General features: G+C 41.0%; 1 protein-coding gene across 1 annotated transcript in view; it reads left to right on the top strand.

Annotated features, from left to right (window-relative positions):
- Positions 1-19,069, top strand: part of LOC124605364 (huntingtin) — a 511,164-nt gene that overhangs the window by 172,166 nt on the left and 319,929 nt on the right. Inside the window, exon 19 of the mRNA XM_047136992.1 lies at positions 17,134-17,255. Coding sequence (XP_046992948.1) covers positions 17,134-17,255 — 122 coding nt within the window. The remainder of the gene's footprint in view (positions 1-17,133; positions 17,256-19,069) is intronic.

Below are 19,069 nucleotides of genomic sequence, written 5' to 3' on the forward strand. Positions count from 1 at the left end.
TGTTGAAAGCATACAGAAATCAAGCCTGTATAATTAAGAATGTGTTCGTAAAATTTTGTTTGGATAGGAGCCTATTCTACAAAAGCCGTGTGTGTGTGTGTGTGTGTGTGTGTGTGTGTGTGTGTGAGAGAGAGAGAGAGAGAGAGAGAGAGAGAGATTATTTTAGACTTTTTAGTATTTTTGTGTCCACTTCTGAGTCAGACCATCTGTAGGTTAGTGGTGACCTGTCTTCATTTATTTATTTATTTATTTGTTTAATCTTTTGTTGTTAACCTTTTCATTGTTGCCGGCTGCGGTGGTCTAGCGGTTCTAGGCGCGCAGTCTGGAACCGCGCGACTGCTACGGTCGCAGGTTCGAATCCTGCCTCGGGCATGGATGTGTGTGATGTCCTTAGGTTAGTTAGGTTTAAGTAGTTCTAAGTTCTAGGGGACTGATGACCGCAGATGTTAAGTCCCATAGTGCTCAGAGCCATTTGAACCATTTTTCATTGCTAGACCCTGTGTTGAGGACAGATTTATAATCCCTTCATCTTATTGCTTGTGCTCAGTGCCTCAGATTTATGTTGCTACCTGGGTCTGAGTTACTCAGCAGTCTGCCTTGGTCATTCTGAATATTTCTTGAGCTGTGGCGGTGACAGCTCATACAGTCACCCTGAATTTTGTTACTGCCATGACAAAATAAGAACAACAGATGAAAAAATAAGTTAAAGTTTTTGATTGAAGCTTCTCTTCAGATAAATAATTGTGGTAACCAAAACACAGAGATGTGAAAAATGCTTGCATACACATTTCCAGCAGTTCTGGACATTGTTTTACTAGCCTGTTACTTTGGCAACAAACCTCTTTTGATACACCTGAGTGATTGAGTATTTTTCTAGTGATTGAGTATTTTTCTTAGATACCTTGTAGTGCATTATGGGCAGACAAAACCCAATTTCTGTCTAACAGCTCCATACCTTGAGCTGTAGCATTGCCCTGCAAGCTGACTGTTGCTCTGTTTCATCTGTCTGTCCTACTGTCAAACAGTGAAAAATCTGTGTACAGTGATGGTCATCTGCATGGCACCATCCTGTGTCAACCTATCCTAGGGATCCTTTGTAACCAATCAGAATCTCAAATACTTCACCTTGTTCAGATTCATTGATGGCATTTTCATAATCTGGATCAAGGCTGAGGACATCCTAGACACATTCCTCCAGAACCTCAATATCTTCTTCCCTCCTCAGTCCCACAAGCTACCTTCTTCATTGTTGACCACCAGCCCGTGGATGGCTGCATGAGTGCCTCCATCGCATCGGACCTACCGGCCATCAATAGTACCTGCTCTTTGACAGTTGTCCCCATCTCACAACAAGATGACCCTTCTGTACAGCATAGTTCCTGGGCTTTCGCATTGGCAGTGACGAGCAGTCCCTGTTCAAATATCCCATGGCTCTTTCTGAGGCCTTCCCAGACAAAAATTACCTGTTTCACAGATATATCATACCTCATCTCTCCAGTTACCTACGATCAACCCCCCCCCCCCCCCCCTCCCCATACACAGACTGACTGGCCCTAAAAGGGAAACACCTCCCTGTATGTGAGTGGGCACTCAGGACTGGAACAACTAAATCATGTCCTTAGTCAGGGTTTCGACTACCTTTTGCTGCACCCTGAAATGAGAAATATCTTACTCACTCTCCCTACTAACCTACTGAAGTTGTGGGTTGACTAAATTATCTGCGACCACTGGGCAGTATTCTGTGTGGATGTGATGCCAACAAGCTGTCTGTCCTCATGAATGGACACCACCAAACTGTGAACAAGAGATAGCTGAATCACTCAGTTACTGAGCAACAAGATGTACTTGATTTTAATGATTGCTTCACAGCCTGCACATCTGGATTTTTCCCACAGTCACCAGCTACTCTGAATTTTACACGTGGAAACTCGCCTTACAACATATTCTTCGATCCTGTACTCAAACTTTGGTTGTCCCTGTCCTCAATCTCCTCGTTTCTCACATTGTTGTCTACTCTCGTTCCCTACTCCCAGTCCGACCTCACACAAACCAACTATCCCCCCAGCACACTTACATTGTCCTCCCCCTCTCTCTGCTGGTCTCCCTGCCCCCCCCCCTCCCCCCCTCCCAGCACAAGACGCCTCCCAATGCCCAATGCTGCACCTAGCATTCCACCATCCTGCTCCTGCCACGTCCCTGTTCACATGTAGCAGTACAGCATCTTCCCTCACCCCCTATCCTGCTGCCCGTCGTTCTTCCTGCGCTCACCTCTTCTGTACACTCATTACCCAACCCAGCCGAAATTGCCATCTACAGCAGTTGGGCCTCAGTGCGTGGAGATGGCAGAGGACACGTGCATGTTTCCACATCTGACAAGGTTAGTAGTATTGAACTGTCTTATTTTATGCCGTCTACGCATTGGTCATACCAACCTCTCCCATTGCTTCCTCCTATGTAAAGAATCACCCCCACAATGTGGTTTTGGAGCCACACTGACAGTATCCCACAAATTGGTGGAATGTCCCCTTCTTTTGGCCGTTAGTGCTAAGTATAGTCTTCCCGATTCCTTACATTTAATATTAGCAGACGATTCACGGATGATTGAACTGGTCCTCAGTTTCCTGTGTGAAAGTGGTTTTTATTTCCAGGTATAAGGTTTTACTTTACTCTTGGAGCAGGGGCAGGGTGGTTGTGGTTGGGGCCTCTCTGCTTGTCTTATCGGTCTGGGACCCCATGACCACTCTCCCATGGAAAGACTGCCCTTTTTTCCCAGTTTTTAGATTTGGTCTTACCTTTTATGACTTTTACTCTGTGTGTTTTAACTTCATTATTTTATAATTTGACTCCTCTGACTGGATTTGCCCACTTTTAGCGGAACCTCTTTCTTCTGTGACTAACTTAGGAATTATGGAAGTGATGACTTCACCATTTGGTCCCATAAACACTCTCAGTCAGTCAATCAGTCTAATTTTGAAAGAAAGATGTACCTATCTGCCTCTCAACACCTCGTCTATGTGGTGAGTTTAGGTTTGCTTCCTTTTAACATGACATGCTTAGGGTAATGGCACGGTGTAGCAAATGGGTGATTGTAGTTTACTTCTAAAATCACTTGTCACTATGTGCCAGAATTTACGTATTGCAAGCTTTTACTCACATTATGTTTACAATTTTTCCTATAAAGTAGTTTTGGAACCAGAGTGTTATCCCTCTCTTTGACACCTCATAATGGATGTCAGTGTAGCCACAACATAGCAGAGTGAATGCGGTGTGCTCAAGATCAGTCACTCTCAGTTAAATATACTTGATTTTTTGTTGTTGCTGCTGACGCATGTGATGTAGATGTAGCACCAAATTGCTGCATTTTTTGAACACTTGTCTCATGTACAAATTACAAGCTCTAGGTTCCACTCCTTAGCGTAGCCACTTGGCTCTCACAATCTTTCTCAGTTAATATAGGTTGTTAGATTAAAGTATTCATAGATTCAGCTTAACTGAAAGCAGTTCAGTGATCTTTTGGAATCTGAGAACAACTGCACCGTGATCCAGACACACCTGCTGCACCTGGGAAGATGGTGAAGTAACGATGGAGCTATGAGTTGCCGACAAGACACAATATACGAGCTGATATACATACATATTCTAAATGATGATGCCTTGTTGATGCAGCCACAGTCTTCTGTCAATGGCTGGTGTTTTCAGTTCCATGTAACTGTCACAGCCTTCCCTCTTTTCAGTGTATTCAAAATCTGAATACCTTCCTCAGGCAACACGTGAAATAATGACGAAGGTAGGGGGGCATCCTTGTCTGACACATACAATTTTCTATTTTTCATATATTTATTTTTTGCAATGGTGATATTCTTAAGCAAAAGGTTGCAGAGTTGAACACTGTAATATTTGTTACGTGTATCTTTGATTTGCAATGTAAGCTGGTAATGAATGCTATTTGGCTTACATGGCATTATATTTACACGTCTTTACTATCTCTGGACAGTTCACGTTGTGGTTTCATGTTGGGCACCATCTAGAGATGGAAATGTATGTTTGTGACAACTCAAATTTCTTTCTGCTGGAGTATATTGTAAATGCCTTTGCTATTGTTTAAAATTTCTAAAGCTAGTGCCATATTACATTAACAAATGCTGATTATGTCTGATTTATAATTAAATGAAGCTCAAAAGAGACAACCAACTTCATCCAGCAAACAAATCATAATGTAATCCACTGATCTACCTGAAAACAAAGGCATAAGGTCTGAAAAGCATTGTGTGGGAGAAAATAAAAAGTGACTGACACAGATAATTATTTTAATTCATCTTTTATTATCATAAACAGTTGCAGTTTCCAAACCAAAGTCCAAATGGCTGATATGAGGTTAAGGTGAGGAAGGTTGAATAAGAAGGGCAGGTCGCTCAGACCCCTGATGGAAGTAAAACACCTGTTGTGTGGACAGGCAGAGGCAAAGGTGAAGGGGGAAGTCGGAAGTCAGCTGCACCAGCTTAAGTTCAGAGGTAACAGAACAGAGTGACATGTAAAGACAGGTGAAAGTGGGAGAGAAATGAGAAGTGAAGTGAATAATCAATTAATATTTTGACGGAAAGTGGGAAAAGATTGGGTGATGAGTGAGAGGGAAAGGGAGATGAGAGTAGCTAATGCTATTCTACTGTGAGGAAAAAAATGGGGTAGTGTTAACACTGGCTAAGTCCAGGAGGTTGGTAGAATTTAAGGATATGTTAGAGAGCAAGTTCTCATTGCCAGAAGATACTTTTGTGGTAAGGAAGATACGCCATTGAATGCAGGTCCATAAGATTTAAACTGTACTAACCCCACATCTCAGTACCTTGCAATGCAGATATTGGAAAAGCAGTTTCAAAAGGAATGTTAGGGCCATGGAAAAGAAGTTTTCAGAGAAAAGTAGCTGTTAACCTGTTCAGTACGAGGAGTGCTCTGGCACATTCCTCCAATCCCCAGCAGAGACTGGGTGTTTGTAGTGTCCGCATCATTTCATCGTCATTCGTGAAAGTAGCAAGTCTGGACTGTGTAAAGATTGGGAATTTGTATGGGTGCTGATAACCTTGCAGTTGAGTGCCCCACAAATCAAATATCATCATCATCATCATCCAATCCATAGCGTGTGATGTAGGGCATACCGGCATGCTTCCCCTACCCCTTCTCAATGACTGAGAACGTGCCTGCACACTCGCTGTCCGTAATGGGAATTTTCACCTGCGTTGTGGGCTTGTGTAATAAGACTTTATGTTTGACTCTTCATCAAAAATACATAGCCTAATTGAAATGTACAAATTTATGAATTAAAAGTTACTGTCGAGGCAGTTTTAGAACTTGAAATTAGGATTTTGATTAATTAGAAAGTTCACATTTCAAAAATTATAATCTGAGTCATAATCAAATCTAAATAAATATATATGTATATCCTACATTTTTTAAAACTCTCACATAAAATATTAAAGTGTCACATATTTATGAGAATACTGAAAACATGTTGTTATGCATAATGCTAATATATCTGTGGAGACAGGGCAATCATTGGAAGTTTCCTGTCTTTACATGTTATCTAGACAAAATTGGCACCTATTTCTAGTTTTTCTGTTTGTCTCTTCAGCCTTCCCAAATTCTGTTTGGAAATGATCAGAGTGTCCTTTGAGCCCAATTCTTTTTGAAGCCTAACTTATTGTTGGTGTCTGGGAAATAGGTATTGTATTCTGAATTACAAAAGTCTTAAAAGACTTTTTTGCCTATTTTTTATTATTTATTGCATATATATTATGTAGGTCTGTATGGAGAAAATTTATTCTGACTTTTTTCATCCATTTAAGACTATTTCTTTGGATCGGGTAATACACCACCACTTGATCGAAATGGTCGACACTACCCATTCGTTCATGTACTTCAGAACTATCTCAGGTTTCTGAAATATAATGCCTTGATGCATCATGGTATCAACCGTTTTCTCAAAAAACTCCAAGCTGATCATCATTACTTCTCTTTTGTCTTTCCATTTGAGTACGCAAATTCACTCTTCATTATAAATATCTACAGTTTTTCGGGAGGGTTCCTGTAACATATGTGTTCCTCTGAAGATGTTCTTGTATGAGTTTGGCACTATTATAGAAATTATTCATAAATAATGAATGTCCATCCCCCAGGCTTCAATCCATTAATTTATGGACAACTGAACAGCATGTCCTCTTCCACTAACCTCTTGAACAGAGTCACCTGTATATGTAATAAATCCCAGAACTAACCCAGATGACTATTTCAACATATAAAATTTAATTCCATAAGGGTGAGTGTTGTTTTTTACGTATTGTTGGAACATGAATCTAGCTCTCCACAGAACCATGGTTTCATCTTGTATTAAGAATTTGGTAGGTAACATAAGTCCTGTGAGAAATGTCTGACAAGGGTTGAATTTGTGCAGCCTGTCAGCAGGTATAGGTTTACTGGGTTCTGGATTTTTTTTCAAAATGCAAAGCTTGCAAGATCCCAAAAAATCTATCCCTGCCCATACTGTGCCAAAAGCATGGTAATTCATCATCATCATCTTGGGCAGTTTCCAGCCTCTAGCCGAGTCTGTATGGAACATAGGCCTCTCCATCATCTTCTGTCTCACCACCATCTCTCCGTCTTAACCTTGGTCCAGTCTTCTCTTTTCTTCTCGATGCATTCCTCTACTCCTTTCAGCCATCTGTCTCTCGGTCTTCCTTATGGTGTCTTTCTTCCAGTTTCATCTCGTGTATCCTCCTGGGTATCCTCTTCTCCTCCATTCTCCTAATGTGTCCATGCCATCCCAGCCTTGATGTCTCTATCTCCTCCTGTAATGGTTCCACCTTCATTAACACTCTGATCTTCTCATTTCTTAACCTGTCTATCTTTGTCACTCCAATACTGTTTCTCAAGAATGTCATCTCACTAGCTTGTACTTTGCTTTTCTCTCTTCCTTTCATAACCCAGGTTTCTGATGCAAATGTCAGGTTCGGGACATAGTATGACTAATATATAACCTTTTTACTGATTTGGAGTACATCTTTGCTCCATATCAGGCTTCTGACACTCTTCCGAAATGCTTCTGCTTTTCTCTCCTGCTCGTTTATTTCTCTGTTGTTTTTTCCATCTTCCTGTATCAGACTTCCTACGTACTTGAAACTCTCCACTCTCCTCAATCGTTCCCCACCAATTGTTATTCCAGTTGTTCCTCTCTCCTTCTTTCTTGTTGTGATGATCATCTCACTCTTACTTATACTAAATTTCATCCCATATTCTTGTACTGTTCGTTCCCATACGTCCAACCGCTCTTGTACTTCCTCCTTATTCCCCCAAATCATCATATCATCTGCAAACACCATAGCTTTCATCTTCCTTTCACCAATTACCAGTGCTACTGTACTCATTATATCACCCAACACTAAAATGAAGAGTAATGTTGAAAGTGCACTTCTCTGCCTCAAGTCATTCTTCTGTTAGATCCAAGCTGGTCTCTCTCATCCCACTTTCACACAGGTCACACTTCCATGTTACACTTCCCTTATCCTCTAAATTATCTGTTTTGCTACTCCTCTGTTCTCCAGGGCTTTCCACACGTAGCTTCTACGTACACTATCATACGCTTTTTCAATGTCCAGGAAGGTCATTAGTAGATCTATTCCATATTCATAGTGATGTTCCTGCAATCGTCTTACTGCAAAATTATATCCACTGCAGACCTGCCTGTTCTGAAGCCATGTTGCTCTTCTCTCATTCTTCCTTCTAATTTGTCTGAGTTCGTGCTTCTAGAATTTTCTCAAAAATCTTTGCACAGTGACTCATCAATGTTATCCACTGATAGTTCTTGCACTCTTTTCTATTTCTCTTCTTAAAGATCAGGACAGTTATTCCCTTCTTCCATTCTCCTGGGATCATCTTCTGTCTCCACACAATTTTCATTACTTGATATAGCCATTGTAACCCCCACCCCCTCTCCTGCTGGTTTCACCATCTCTACACTTAGCTTATCCAGACCTGGTGATTTCCCTCCCTTCATCTTGCCCAATGCCTCTTTCACTTCCCCCCATGTAAGGTGTTTTTTCTATTTGCTGTTCCTCCTCATTTTTCTCCTCGGCTTGTTCCTCCTCATCCAGGTCTCCATTCGGGTTCAGGAGTTCTTCAAAATACTCCTTCCACATATTCTTGAGTTCCTCCTTATTCTCTACATATTGTCCACTTTTGTTCACCATTCGAGCATAATCTGTTGTAACGTTCTTCTTCCTCTTGCTTTTAATCACCCCATATAACACCCTTTTTGAACCTTCACTATCCTTCTCCATCATTCTGTTCCATCTACTTTCTTCTTTCCTCTGCCACCACTCTTTTTGCTTCTTTCTGTCTTGCCTGATACTCTTCTCTTATCTCTACTGTTCTCTTCTCGAAATGTACCCTAAAGGCTCTATTCTTCTTCTGTACTATTTCCTTTGTTTCCTCATTCCACCAGAGTGTTTCTTCCCATCTCTCTTTGTTGCGTGTCCTCCCGCATATTGCTTCCGCCGCACTTACTAATGTTCCCTTGACTCTACCCCATTCGTCTTCTACCGTTTTTGGTTCATCCTTTGGGATGTTTTTCTGTACTACTTGTAGGTACTGTAGCCTGCTTTCTTCCTCCTTCAACTTCCATACCCTTGTACATCTTTCGTGGTTTTCTGTCCCTTTATTATCCTTAGTCTTTCTCAGCTTCATTACCAGAAATCAGTGGTCGCTATCCAAGACCTCTGATGCTATTACCTTAATGTCAGTGATGTTCCTATTCATCTCACTATAGTACAGGAAGTAGTCAACTATCGACTTTCTTGTCTTGACTATACCAGATAATCTTGTGGCTCTCTCTTTTCCTGAACCTAGAGTTCCCAACCAGCAAGCCATTCTTTTGACAGAACTCCAGTAGTCTTCCACCTTCCTCATTTCGGCAGCCCAAGCCATCTGGTCCAAGCACACTTTCGCAGCCTTGTCTTTCCCTTCCAACATGTATGTTTAAATCCCCCATTACTATCATATTCTTCCTTCCCATCTGCTCCTGCATTTCCTCTTCAAACTCTTGCTTCACCTCAGAAGTGCAACCCTCCTGCGGTGCATACACTTGTATTACCTCTGTGGTAGTCCCCTTGAGTGATATTTTGGTCTTCATCATCCTGTCACTTATTCTCTTCACTTTCTCTTTTAATCCATCACTTGCTACTGTTCTGACTCCATTTCTTCTTCCCTCCTCATTTCCACTCCAGTACAGTTGATAGCCTTTCCTCAGTTCTCTCCTTCCTTCTCCTTTTCATCTTGTTTCAGCTAACCCCAATAGGTTCTTCAGCTAACCCCAATAGGTTCTTTCCATCATACCATACCATCTCCTCCACCTTTCCAATCAGTGTTTGTATATTTAATGTTCCAAATCTTAGTCCTTGTTTATAGCCAATGGTAAACAAAAAAGTGCAAAATTAGTGTTCCATTAATCACTTAGTCTGTTCAGTGGAGTGGTTCCCATGTAGTAAAGTAAACCAAGAAGCATCCTGAATTTTTCTACCTCCTGGGGATTCCATTTTTTTACCAGTGTATTAGAATGTGTGGCCATTCTGCCTAAATATCGGGCATAAACATTTGCTTGTGTCACAATATGGTCAAGGAGTTCATTGGTTAATAAGAGGTTTAGGAAGTCTAATGGGGTATTTAGATGAGTCATGTCAACAGTTTGTCCAGGATTTACACTCCTGGAAACGGAAAAAAGAACACATTGACACCGGTGTGTCAGACCCACCATACTTGCTCCGGACACTGCGAGAGGGCTGTACAAGCAATGATCACACGCACGGTGTAGCGGACACACCAGGAACCGCGGTGTTGGCCGTCGAATGGCGCTAGCTGCGCAGCATTTGTGCACCGCCGCCGTCAGTGTCAGCCAGTTTGCCGTGGCATACGGAGCTCCATCGCAGTCTTTAACACTGGTAGCATGCCGCGACAGCGTGGACGTGAACCGTATGTGCAGTTGACGGACTTTGAGCGAGGGCGTATAGTGGGCATGCGGGAGGTCGGGTGGACGTACCGCCGAATTGCTCAACACGTGGGGCGTGAGGTCTCCACAGTACATCGATGTTGTCGCCAGTGGTCGGCGGAAGGTGCACGTGCCCGTTGACCTGGGACCGGACCGCAGCGACGCACGGATGCACGCCAAGACCGTAGGATCCTACGCAGTGCCGTAGGGGACCGCACCGCCACTTCCCAGCAAATTAGGGACACTGTTGCTCCTGGGGTATCGACGAGGACCATTCGCAACCGTCTCCATGAAGCTGGGCTACGGTCCCGCACACCGTTAGGCCGTCTTCCGCTCACGCCCCAACATTGTGCAGCCCGCCTCCAGTGGTGTCGCGACAGGCGTGAATGGAGGGACGAATGGAGACGTGTCGTCTTCAGCGATGAGAGTCGCTTCTGCCTTGGTGCCAATGATGGTCGTATGCGTGTTTGGCGCCGTGCAGGTGAGCGCCACAATCAGGACTGCATACGACCGAGGCACACAGGGCCAACACCCGGCATCATGGTGTGGGGAGCGATCTCCTACACTGGCCGTACACCACTGGTGATCGTCGAGGGGCTACTGAATAGTGCACGGTACATCCAAACCGTCATCGAACCCATCGTTCTACCATTCCTAGACCGGCAAGGGAACTTGCTGTTCCAACAGGACAATGCACGTCCGCACGTATCCCGTGCCACCCAACGTGCTCTAGAAGGTGTAAGTCAACTATCCTGGCCAGCAAGATCTCCGGATCTGTCCCCCATTGAGCATGTTTGGGACTGGATGAAGCGTCGTCTCACGCGGTCTGCACGTCCAGCACGAACGCTGGTCCATCTGAGGCGCCAGCTGGAAATGGCATGGCAAGCCGTTCCACAGGACTACATCCAGCATCTCTACGATCGTCTCCATGGGAGAATAGCAGCCTGCATTGCTGCGAAAGGTGGATATACACTGTACTAGTGCCGACATTGTGCATGCTCTGTTGCCTGTGTCTATGTGCCTGTGGTTCTGTCAGTGTGATCATGTGATGTATCTGACCCCAGGAATGTGTCAATAAAGTTTCCCCTTCCTGGGACAATGAATTCACGGTGTTCTTATTTCAATTTCCAGGAGTGTATTTCAAAAGGTATGTCAGTGGTGCAGTGGCTTGCCTGGTCCCTTTTCTAGGGACGTCTATTTGGAGCAGCTGAAGGCACACCTATCTGAAGTGTCAAGTGAGGTGCTTGGGACTCATCATCTTCATTGGAATCCTCAACTCCTTCAAGAAGTAGAACAAAAATTTTCTCCACCAGGAACTACTCATCATTATTTTCACTGATGATGTTTCCCGGGATGTCCTCTTCATCATCTCTCGGGATCCTCAGAAGTTTTATTAGTGAAGAGTGCGGTCCTCACTTGCTTGGAACTAAACAAAAGTAAATGAACATACATGAAAGACAAACCAGAAATCCAGATTTGTGTATTTGAGATAAATCATTTTACCACTGTCTGCAATGTGAGATATGAAGTAAGGAAGTGTAAACAAATGTTTGTTTTTCAGCCATATTTACAAAAGAAATCAATATTATTCAAATAAAATGTGTACAGTAAAAGACACTAACAAGAATGGAGCACAAATAAGATAAGAACACTTAGTAAGTGATTTTGTGACAACTGCATTATTATCTGTTTGTCCATCAGAGTCTTTGGTTGACTCTGATCATAAATTGTTAGTCAGAGTTGCTGCAAGAAGCGTCCTAGTGTGCAGTGTGGGTGCTAATGTTGAAGGCATGGGATCTGAGGAAGGTGGTGAAATGGGTTCAGACCTGCCAGACCATCTTTTTCTTCCTGTAGTGCAAACCATTCTGATTGGAAAATGAGTTAATTTTGTAGAATGGAAAAATATTTATGGAAAATATTATTGTCAAGTGTTAAACCAATCAGAATAACATACATGTTTAGACAAGGAGTTACTAAAGAAAAGTTATTTGTTCCATTAACCTACTATAACATGTGATTGTATCTTGATTAGATTGCAAAAATATATTTATTTATTTAAGGGTTCAATGTAACAATTGAATCAAAATGTGTAAAAAGTGTGCTCTACTTACCTTGAGTTTGCAGAATTGCTGCAGGCGACTGCAATGGATGTTAGAAAAACAAAGACATGCTCATGGTTCTCTAAGCCTTTCAGAATCACTGACAAATCACCTGGATTTTAGTAAGGAGTGAGATAGATGTAAAAGTGATGCACCAGTGCGGGTTGGCAGGCTCTCAGTCATTGCATAGGGGTATGGAGAAATGCGCCGGTACGTCCTCAGTCACTGGCTACGGGTAGGAGGAGAGTGCCGGCATGCACCTCGTGTCGAGAGGGTTAATGATAATATGAGAACAGAAAAAAATATGTCGTCAAATAGTATGTGATATTTGAAAAAACAAATTATGTTGTGAAGTAAGTGTTCATATGAGTGATCTACTTGTGCATTACACTAAAAATGACTGTAAGACAAAAGGACCAGATTTGTTAAATCTGAGATCTGATTTCCTTCCAGTAGTAGAGAATGATAACTGTGGAGTACAAATAAGAATTTGAGAATGCAGAACATTGCACTATCAATGCGAAGGAGCAGGTAATATCTATGTGCAAAAAGTTCGTTATTTGCCATTGAGGCTCATGAAGTGGTAACTCAAGGTGGTCCAAATATCACTGGTTTAATACAAATGAACAAGTTTCACTGAGTTAAGTATTGGTTCTACATTAAAATGCAATAGTAGTGCATCATTTGATCATTTGCATATATTTAAACATTTAGCTACATGTTCTGTGGACTTTGGTCTCCCACTATGATTTGGAACATATCAGTTAGTGTACATGTGGAATACAGCTTCTCAGTGAAAAATATAATAACATGCTCACTATTTACAAGACTATCTTTTAATCGTAAGGTGCCTTTATTTTTATCAAACAGTTTAAAATCCAGGATGAAATGATGACAATATTATTTATTTATTTATTTTTACCACTTACTTTTTATTTACAAGGATCAAGAGGCTTGTATACGAGGTGTGTGTGTGTGTGTGTGTGTGGCCGGCCGAAGTGGCTGTGCGGTTAAAGGCGCTGCAGTCTGGAACCGCAAGACCGCTACGGTCGCAGGTTCGAATCCTGCCTCGGGCATGGATGTTTGTGATGTCCTTAGGTTAGTTAGGTTTAACTAGTTCTAAGTTCTAGGGGACTAATGACCACAGCAGTTGAGTCCCATAGTGCTCAGAGCCATTTGAACCATTTTTTTGTGTGTGTGTGTGTGTGTGTGTGTGTGTGTGTGTGTTTCCCACCTCTCCTCTTGAATCACTGGACCAATTTCAGCCAAACTTGTTACACATATACTGTAATGTTAGGTGACAGTTTCTGTGAGTGTGAGAACCCCTACCTATCAAAAGGGTGTGTGTGGTGGAGGGATGAATCAGAAATGCAGCCCGCGACACGTGAATTCACAACCTTCATCCATCCATTATTTGTGCATTTAGCAACTTATAACAAGCTTTACACACAATTTCAAACCTGCACACATTTTTTCTCACTGACAATGCCTTAAAAATGACGATAGTAAAATGTTTATTGCTTAGTTTTTTCCGCTGTTAATGCAGTAAAAGTGCTGCATGAGGCATGACGTTTAATTTATTGCTTCTTTACTACTAACTGTATTCATAGGGACCAGAAAAATTCACATTTTGCGGTAAATGCGAAGCAGATGCAAATTATGCCTCAAAATGCAAAAATGGGAAATTACTTAATAGATGCAGTTTCATAGCGAATTGTGTCCAGATGTGCTATTTTATCAGAGATAGTTTGAAATAGCTTTATTTTCTGCATATAAATATCGAAAATGTAACTAATTTTCAGTTACTGATATTTACGAGGACTGTTCAATAAAGAATGATCATAATTTTGTTTGACAACATACCGATACTGATCCTCATAATTTTGATGGTTGTACTCAAAGTAGTCTCCCATGAGTGGGACACACTTGTTCCAGCGTTTCTGCCAGTCTTCAAATACATGTTGGAAACCATTTTTTGAGAGGTCCTTCAAAATCGCCTCTGCAGCCTTCACCACTGCTTCTGATGATTGATAATGCCTCCCACGAAGGTGTTTCTTTACATTAGGGAATACAAAACAGTCACATGGGGCTGGCTAAATCTGGGCTATTGGGAGGGTGAGGGATGGACTTCACGTTGATTTTTGCAAGATATTTAGCAACAACATTGGCAATATGCAGCCGCGCATTATTGTGGTGCAGCGTCCAGCCTGCTACACGGAAATGTGGTCTTTTGCCCCTGATATGGTCTTGCAATGTTTTCAGCACATTCTTCTAGTATTGTCCAGTTACTAATGTGTGTGTAGGTACAACATGTTGATAAACCATTCCATGAATATCAGAGAACGAGATGACCATAACTTTCCCTGCAGAAGCAACTACTTTTGCTTTTTTGGGGGTTGGTGGTGAAGGAGATTTCCACACTGAGCTTTGCTGTTTGCTCTCAAGATCAATATGATGTAGCTAAGTTTCAGCAGCAGTGATTACATTTGAAAGAAACTCCGGATCTTCATCTAACATTAACTTAACTGCATGCAGACTTGCTTGTGAATGTCATTTTGTTCGGGAATTAACAGTCATGAAACCCATCGAGCACAAACACGTGTCATGTGTAATTTTTCTGTCACCAATGTGTGGGTGGCACCCAATGAAATGTTCAGTATTTCAGAAAATGATCCTAAGGTAATTCATCGATCCTCTCTCACAGTGACAGCAGCAGTGTTGATGTTTTCAGAACAGACTCTCCATAGGCCTCCTGTAACATCGTATAGGCCTCAGCTGAAGATTTGCTGAGACGAAAGCAGAATTTCAAAGCCGCATTTTGTTCCTGAAGTGCTACCTCCATTGCAGCGGTAGGCAATGCTGAACATGTGTGACCTTGCGTGCCTCTCACGGGCGAGAACCAGGGATCCCAACAATGAAACTACTACAGCGTGTTTGTTGCACATTAAGCTAACAGAATATCATAAGATTTAAGTTTTAGCATGAGAAATTATGATCATTCTTTATTGAACAGCCCTTGTAGATCATCTGGCGAAGACCAATTTGAAAAGATAATGTGTGTAAGAACCTGTTTGCAAAATAAAAAGTATATGAATGCAGTGACGTGTATCATGCACTCAGTGATCTGGTGCCATGCCAATCGTGGGCAGTTGAGGTTGATCTAGTTAAGATACATGACGCATAATGCAACGTAGTATTCAGCCTTGAGACCTAGCATTTTATAATAAAGAAACACATGCATTTGTTAGCTAAAGCAGTGCGGAAACTTTTAACGTGGTAAATTAGGTGGTGGATGTATTGAACTGTGGTTGATCAAAGACCACTTGACGCTCGGCCTGAACTACATCATTAACAATGAACCTCAAGAAGCAATTGCGTGATAGCCGCCCCTGAATAGGTAGTATTGTGCGTTGTTCATTGTTTTCTTATTTTGAAATAAGTGAAGTGACTACTCCTGGACCGTCACGGATTTCGATTATGACCCTTGCAACACCAGAAGAGATGTGCAATCTCTGACAGTATGTCAGTTCTGGTGTAGGCAGGTGCGTTGAGAGAGGGAGACGGGGCTTGTTTGCCCGCACCTCTCCTATCCCCTCTGATGGTCAAAATTCTCATGTGTTAATACTCACGACTATCTGCCACGATATCCTATAGTGCCCACTCTCGGCGCTATAGTGATTGGAAAACAAAATCTGTTACATTTTTGTACTGCACTGAAATTTTTTCCCTATCATTAAAATACAGTTCTGCATGTTCGGTTCCACCTCTACACTAAGTGCCTTCTCAGTTTTATCTGTAGTGTTGTCAAGTGTCGGTTGCACAGCTATAAATGTCCATGAATGGGCGAAATTAATAGTCTACAGAATTTTTAATCTTTGGATGGGAAAAGACAAACAATGTCCAGAAACATCTTAAATCGGAGATTCGTTCAGTTCACCTGCAGGAAAATGCTGCTGCTTTGCAACAGAACAATCATTTTTGAAAGTATAAATACCGCCAAACAAAGAAAACAAAGGCTATTTTGGAAGAAAAAAGTGTTGAAGGTTTTGGAAAAGCGAACATTCCATGCAAAAATTTCCCAATTAGCATTTTTTTTAAACTGTCAGTTTCAAAGAACTAAGGCTTTGTCTGTCTTCACTCAGGTAGCATGATAACCCTATAAATTTGTGCGTCTAATTTACAGCAAAAAAGATGTTAGTTTCAACAAAAATAGAAGCGAATTTTACAAAAAATAGATGCAAGTTTCACCAAAAGTAGATGCTACATTTTTCCAGATCCTATGTATTTGTGACACATTTTACAGACAGTATGCACTTATACCACTGAATGTAAAAGTGCAAAATGATATCACAGTAGGGCACATAGTTCAGGAGATGTGATATCACAATCAATGAGATGCATGAAAAATTGTCGCATCATGTATGACATTTAAATTTATTACTTCTTTGCTACTAATGCTAATCACAATAGATTTCACAGACAGTATCCACACATGCCAGTCAGTGTACCTACGGTATTATATCACTGTGCAACACACAGTTCAGGAGATAAAACATCATAAACAATGAAATGTGTGAAAAACTACAGCATTGTGCATGTTGGTTAAATTTTTTACTTTGTTGCTATTAACTCCATTCACAACACATTTTGCAGTCAGCATCCACATATGCCGCTGAATGTACCTACAAAATTGTATCATTGTATGACATGTAATTTAGATGATGTGATGTCATAAACATTAAGCACAACGCCAGACACTATGTGGTATTGATGGGGACGCACAGCTGTAAATAAATACCTGGGCAGCGCTGGGTTTCTCCTCTGGTGTGTGTGTGTGTGTGTGTGTGTGTGTGTGTGTGTGTGTGTGTGTGTGCGCGCTGCAGTTTGTCCTTGTGGGTAAAGTATTATTTAACTGTGAAACTGGTTTCGTTTTCAGTCAGATTCATTTTACTGTTCTATATTTTTTTGTTATAGTTAGATTTTTTTCAGTTCACTTGCTTGTTGCAGAGAAAGAGGATAAAGTTGATGAAAAGAAGACAAACCGTGGAACACCCATTGGATTATTTGCCAGCAGTGCTCATTATATGAAATTGTATGATGCTGTTAAAAGTGCATATACAAATTACAAGGTTTGTACCAAATTGCATCAGAATTTAATACTTTTACTGATATGCTATAATGGCACAACAAGACTTGAATGCAGTGTAACGGAGTGGACAAGAGTAAACTTAGTAATCCACTAAAGATATCAGATATGGTAATAGTGCAGTAGTTATTCCACAGGCATCCATAAAAGAATCAGATAGGTAATGTTTATCTCCATAAAGTAATTGCCCCCACTTTCATTTTTAAGAAAATATTGAACATAAAATGCTAGTATATCAGTATGCTCACAGTGGAAATAAATACTTGAACGGATTGGAGTACAATTTTGTGATTGATGAGAAGTATAGTATTTCGTTCCATAAAACTTTTTGAGGCAAGAGTTGTTGAATGCAGTCTAGCAGATCATTTATAGCATGTGTATGAAAATGTCACGCTGTACATTTAAAAACTTGCTTTCATTGAGGTTGGTAGCTTTATAGTGATTTTCTGTCAGTTTTTTTGGAATTGTAGTAGTTTTTTTTTTTGAGGCTATATGGAGCGCAGGCAGTTCCTTAAGTGACAATAGACATTTGCAGAATGTCTTTCTTAGGCTCTTTGTTGGATTTGGGACTTTCATTGTTAACTTAAATGGTTTATTCAGTGGATCTATTGTCTGTCTGTCTGACTATGAGTAAGTAAATACTATGAAACAGACATAGCAGCTGTCTCTGCAGAAAGAGTTGGGAGTCAGAGAGACACTGATTACATCACTATTACCTGCTAGTATTGTGTCATAAAACCTCTCCAGCATATTAGGCGCATAAATAGTTCCACAGCAAGCAGCTAATCGTAGATCATTTCAGACTGAGCAGAATAAAACTGTCAATTTATACAGACTGTGACCTCTGAGAATGTCAAGCAACAGTGCAACAAACAGGCAAATGAATAAAAAACCATTAAGGACACATTAGAGATAGCTATAAGGTTAAACAGAAGAGAAAGATACAAAGTGAGTGAGTTTGTTGAAGTTGACAGTTTTTGACTAGGGAGATCACTTTCTTTCTTCTTTTTTTTTTTGTAAAAGGTACAGTCTTTCAATATTCTGTTGTAGGAATTATAGCTTGTTATGTGGACTCCCTATTTCTGATCAGTAGCAGTCGGGAGACTTCAGGCTATAGCAGTTTCCAGATGTTTGTTGAGAAATGTGCAGTGTGCCCTTATCTGATGTTGGCTGCTTTGTCATCTGCTTTGTCACTGTGCTGTATTTGTCGTGTCTCTGTTTTGTTGCACTGTTTTCAATGTGATCTTTTCAAAAATGAGAGGTGATGTGGTTGCTGGCACATCCCACTCCAGAAAAGCAAGCGATTTATAAGGAGTGCGTGCTGGAAAAGATGTCATATTTGGTGAGGTGCCGTGATGCTGAGAAAACTCAAAAAAGAACCATTACATTCAATTACGTAGTCTTCTCTCAGAACTGTGATGCACACTGGCAAGAGTCTGTGTAGCATTGCTAGAATTAGAGAATGTAACATCAGTCAATTAGATGTATCCTCAGAAAATCCTGGCAAGAAGAGATTAGTTTCAGCTGTAATTCTATTAGTAAGTAATTCTAAACAGCTATGCATTTGGTCCAAATACTTCTATATTTGTGCTATACCAATGACAGTGCACTTTGTGTAAAAAGATAGATACATATAGTAATAATAATATATTTAAAACCATTTCTGAAAAGATTCATTGTTGAACGCAATTTCAATTCCCTATTTTAAAAAAATAAAAATAAAAAATAAGCATCTTTTCCTTCTCTTCAGCTTAGGAGAAGAAGTGAGGAAATCAAAGGGAGCTGACGTCCATTGGT

The sequence above is a fragment of the Schistocerca americana genome, chromosome 3 (assembly GCF_021461395.2).
Source record: "Schistocerca americana isolate TAMUIC-IGC-003095 chromosome 3, iqSchAmer2.1, whole genome shotgun sequence".
In the NCBI taxonomy this organism is placed as follows: domain Eukaryota; kingdom Metazoa; phylum Arthropoda; class Insecta; order Orthoptera; family Acrididae; genus Schistocerca; species Schistocerca americana.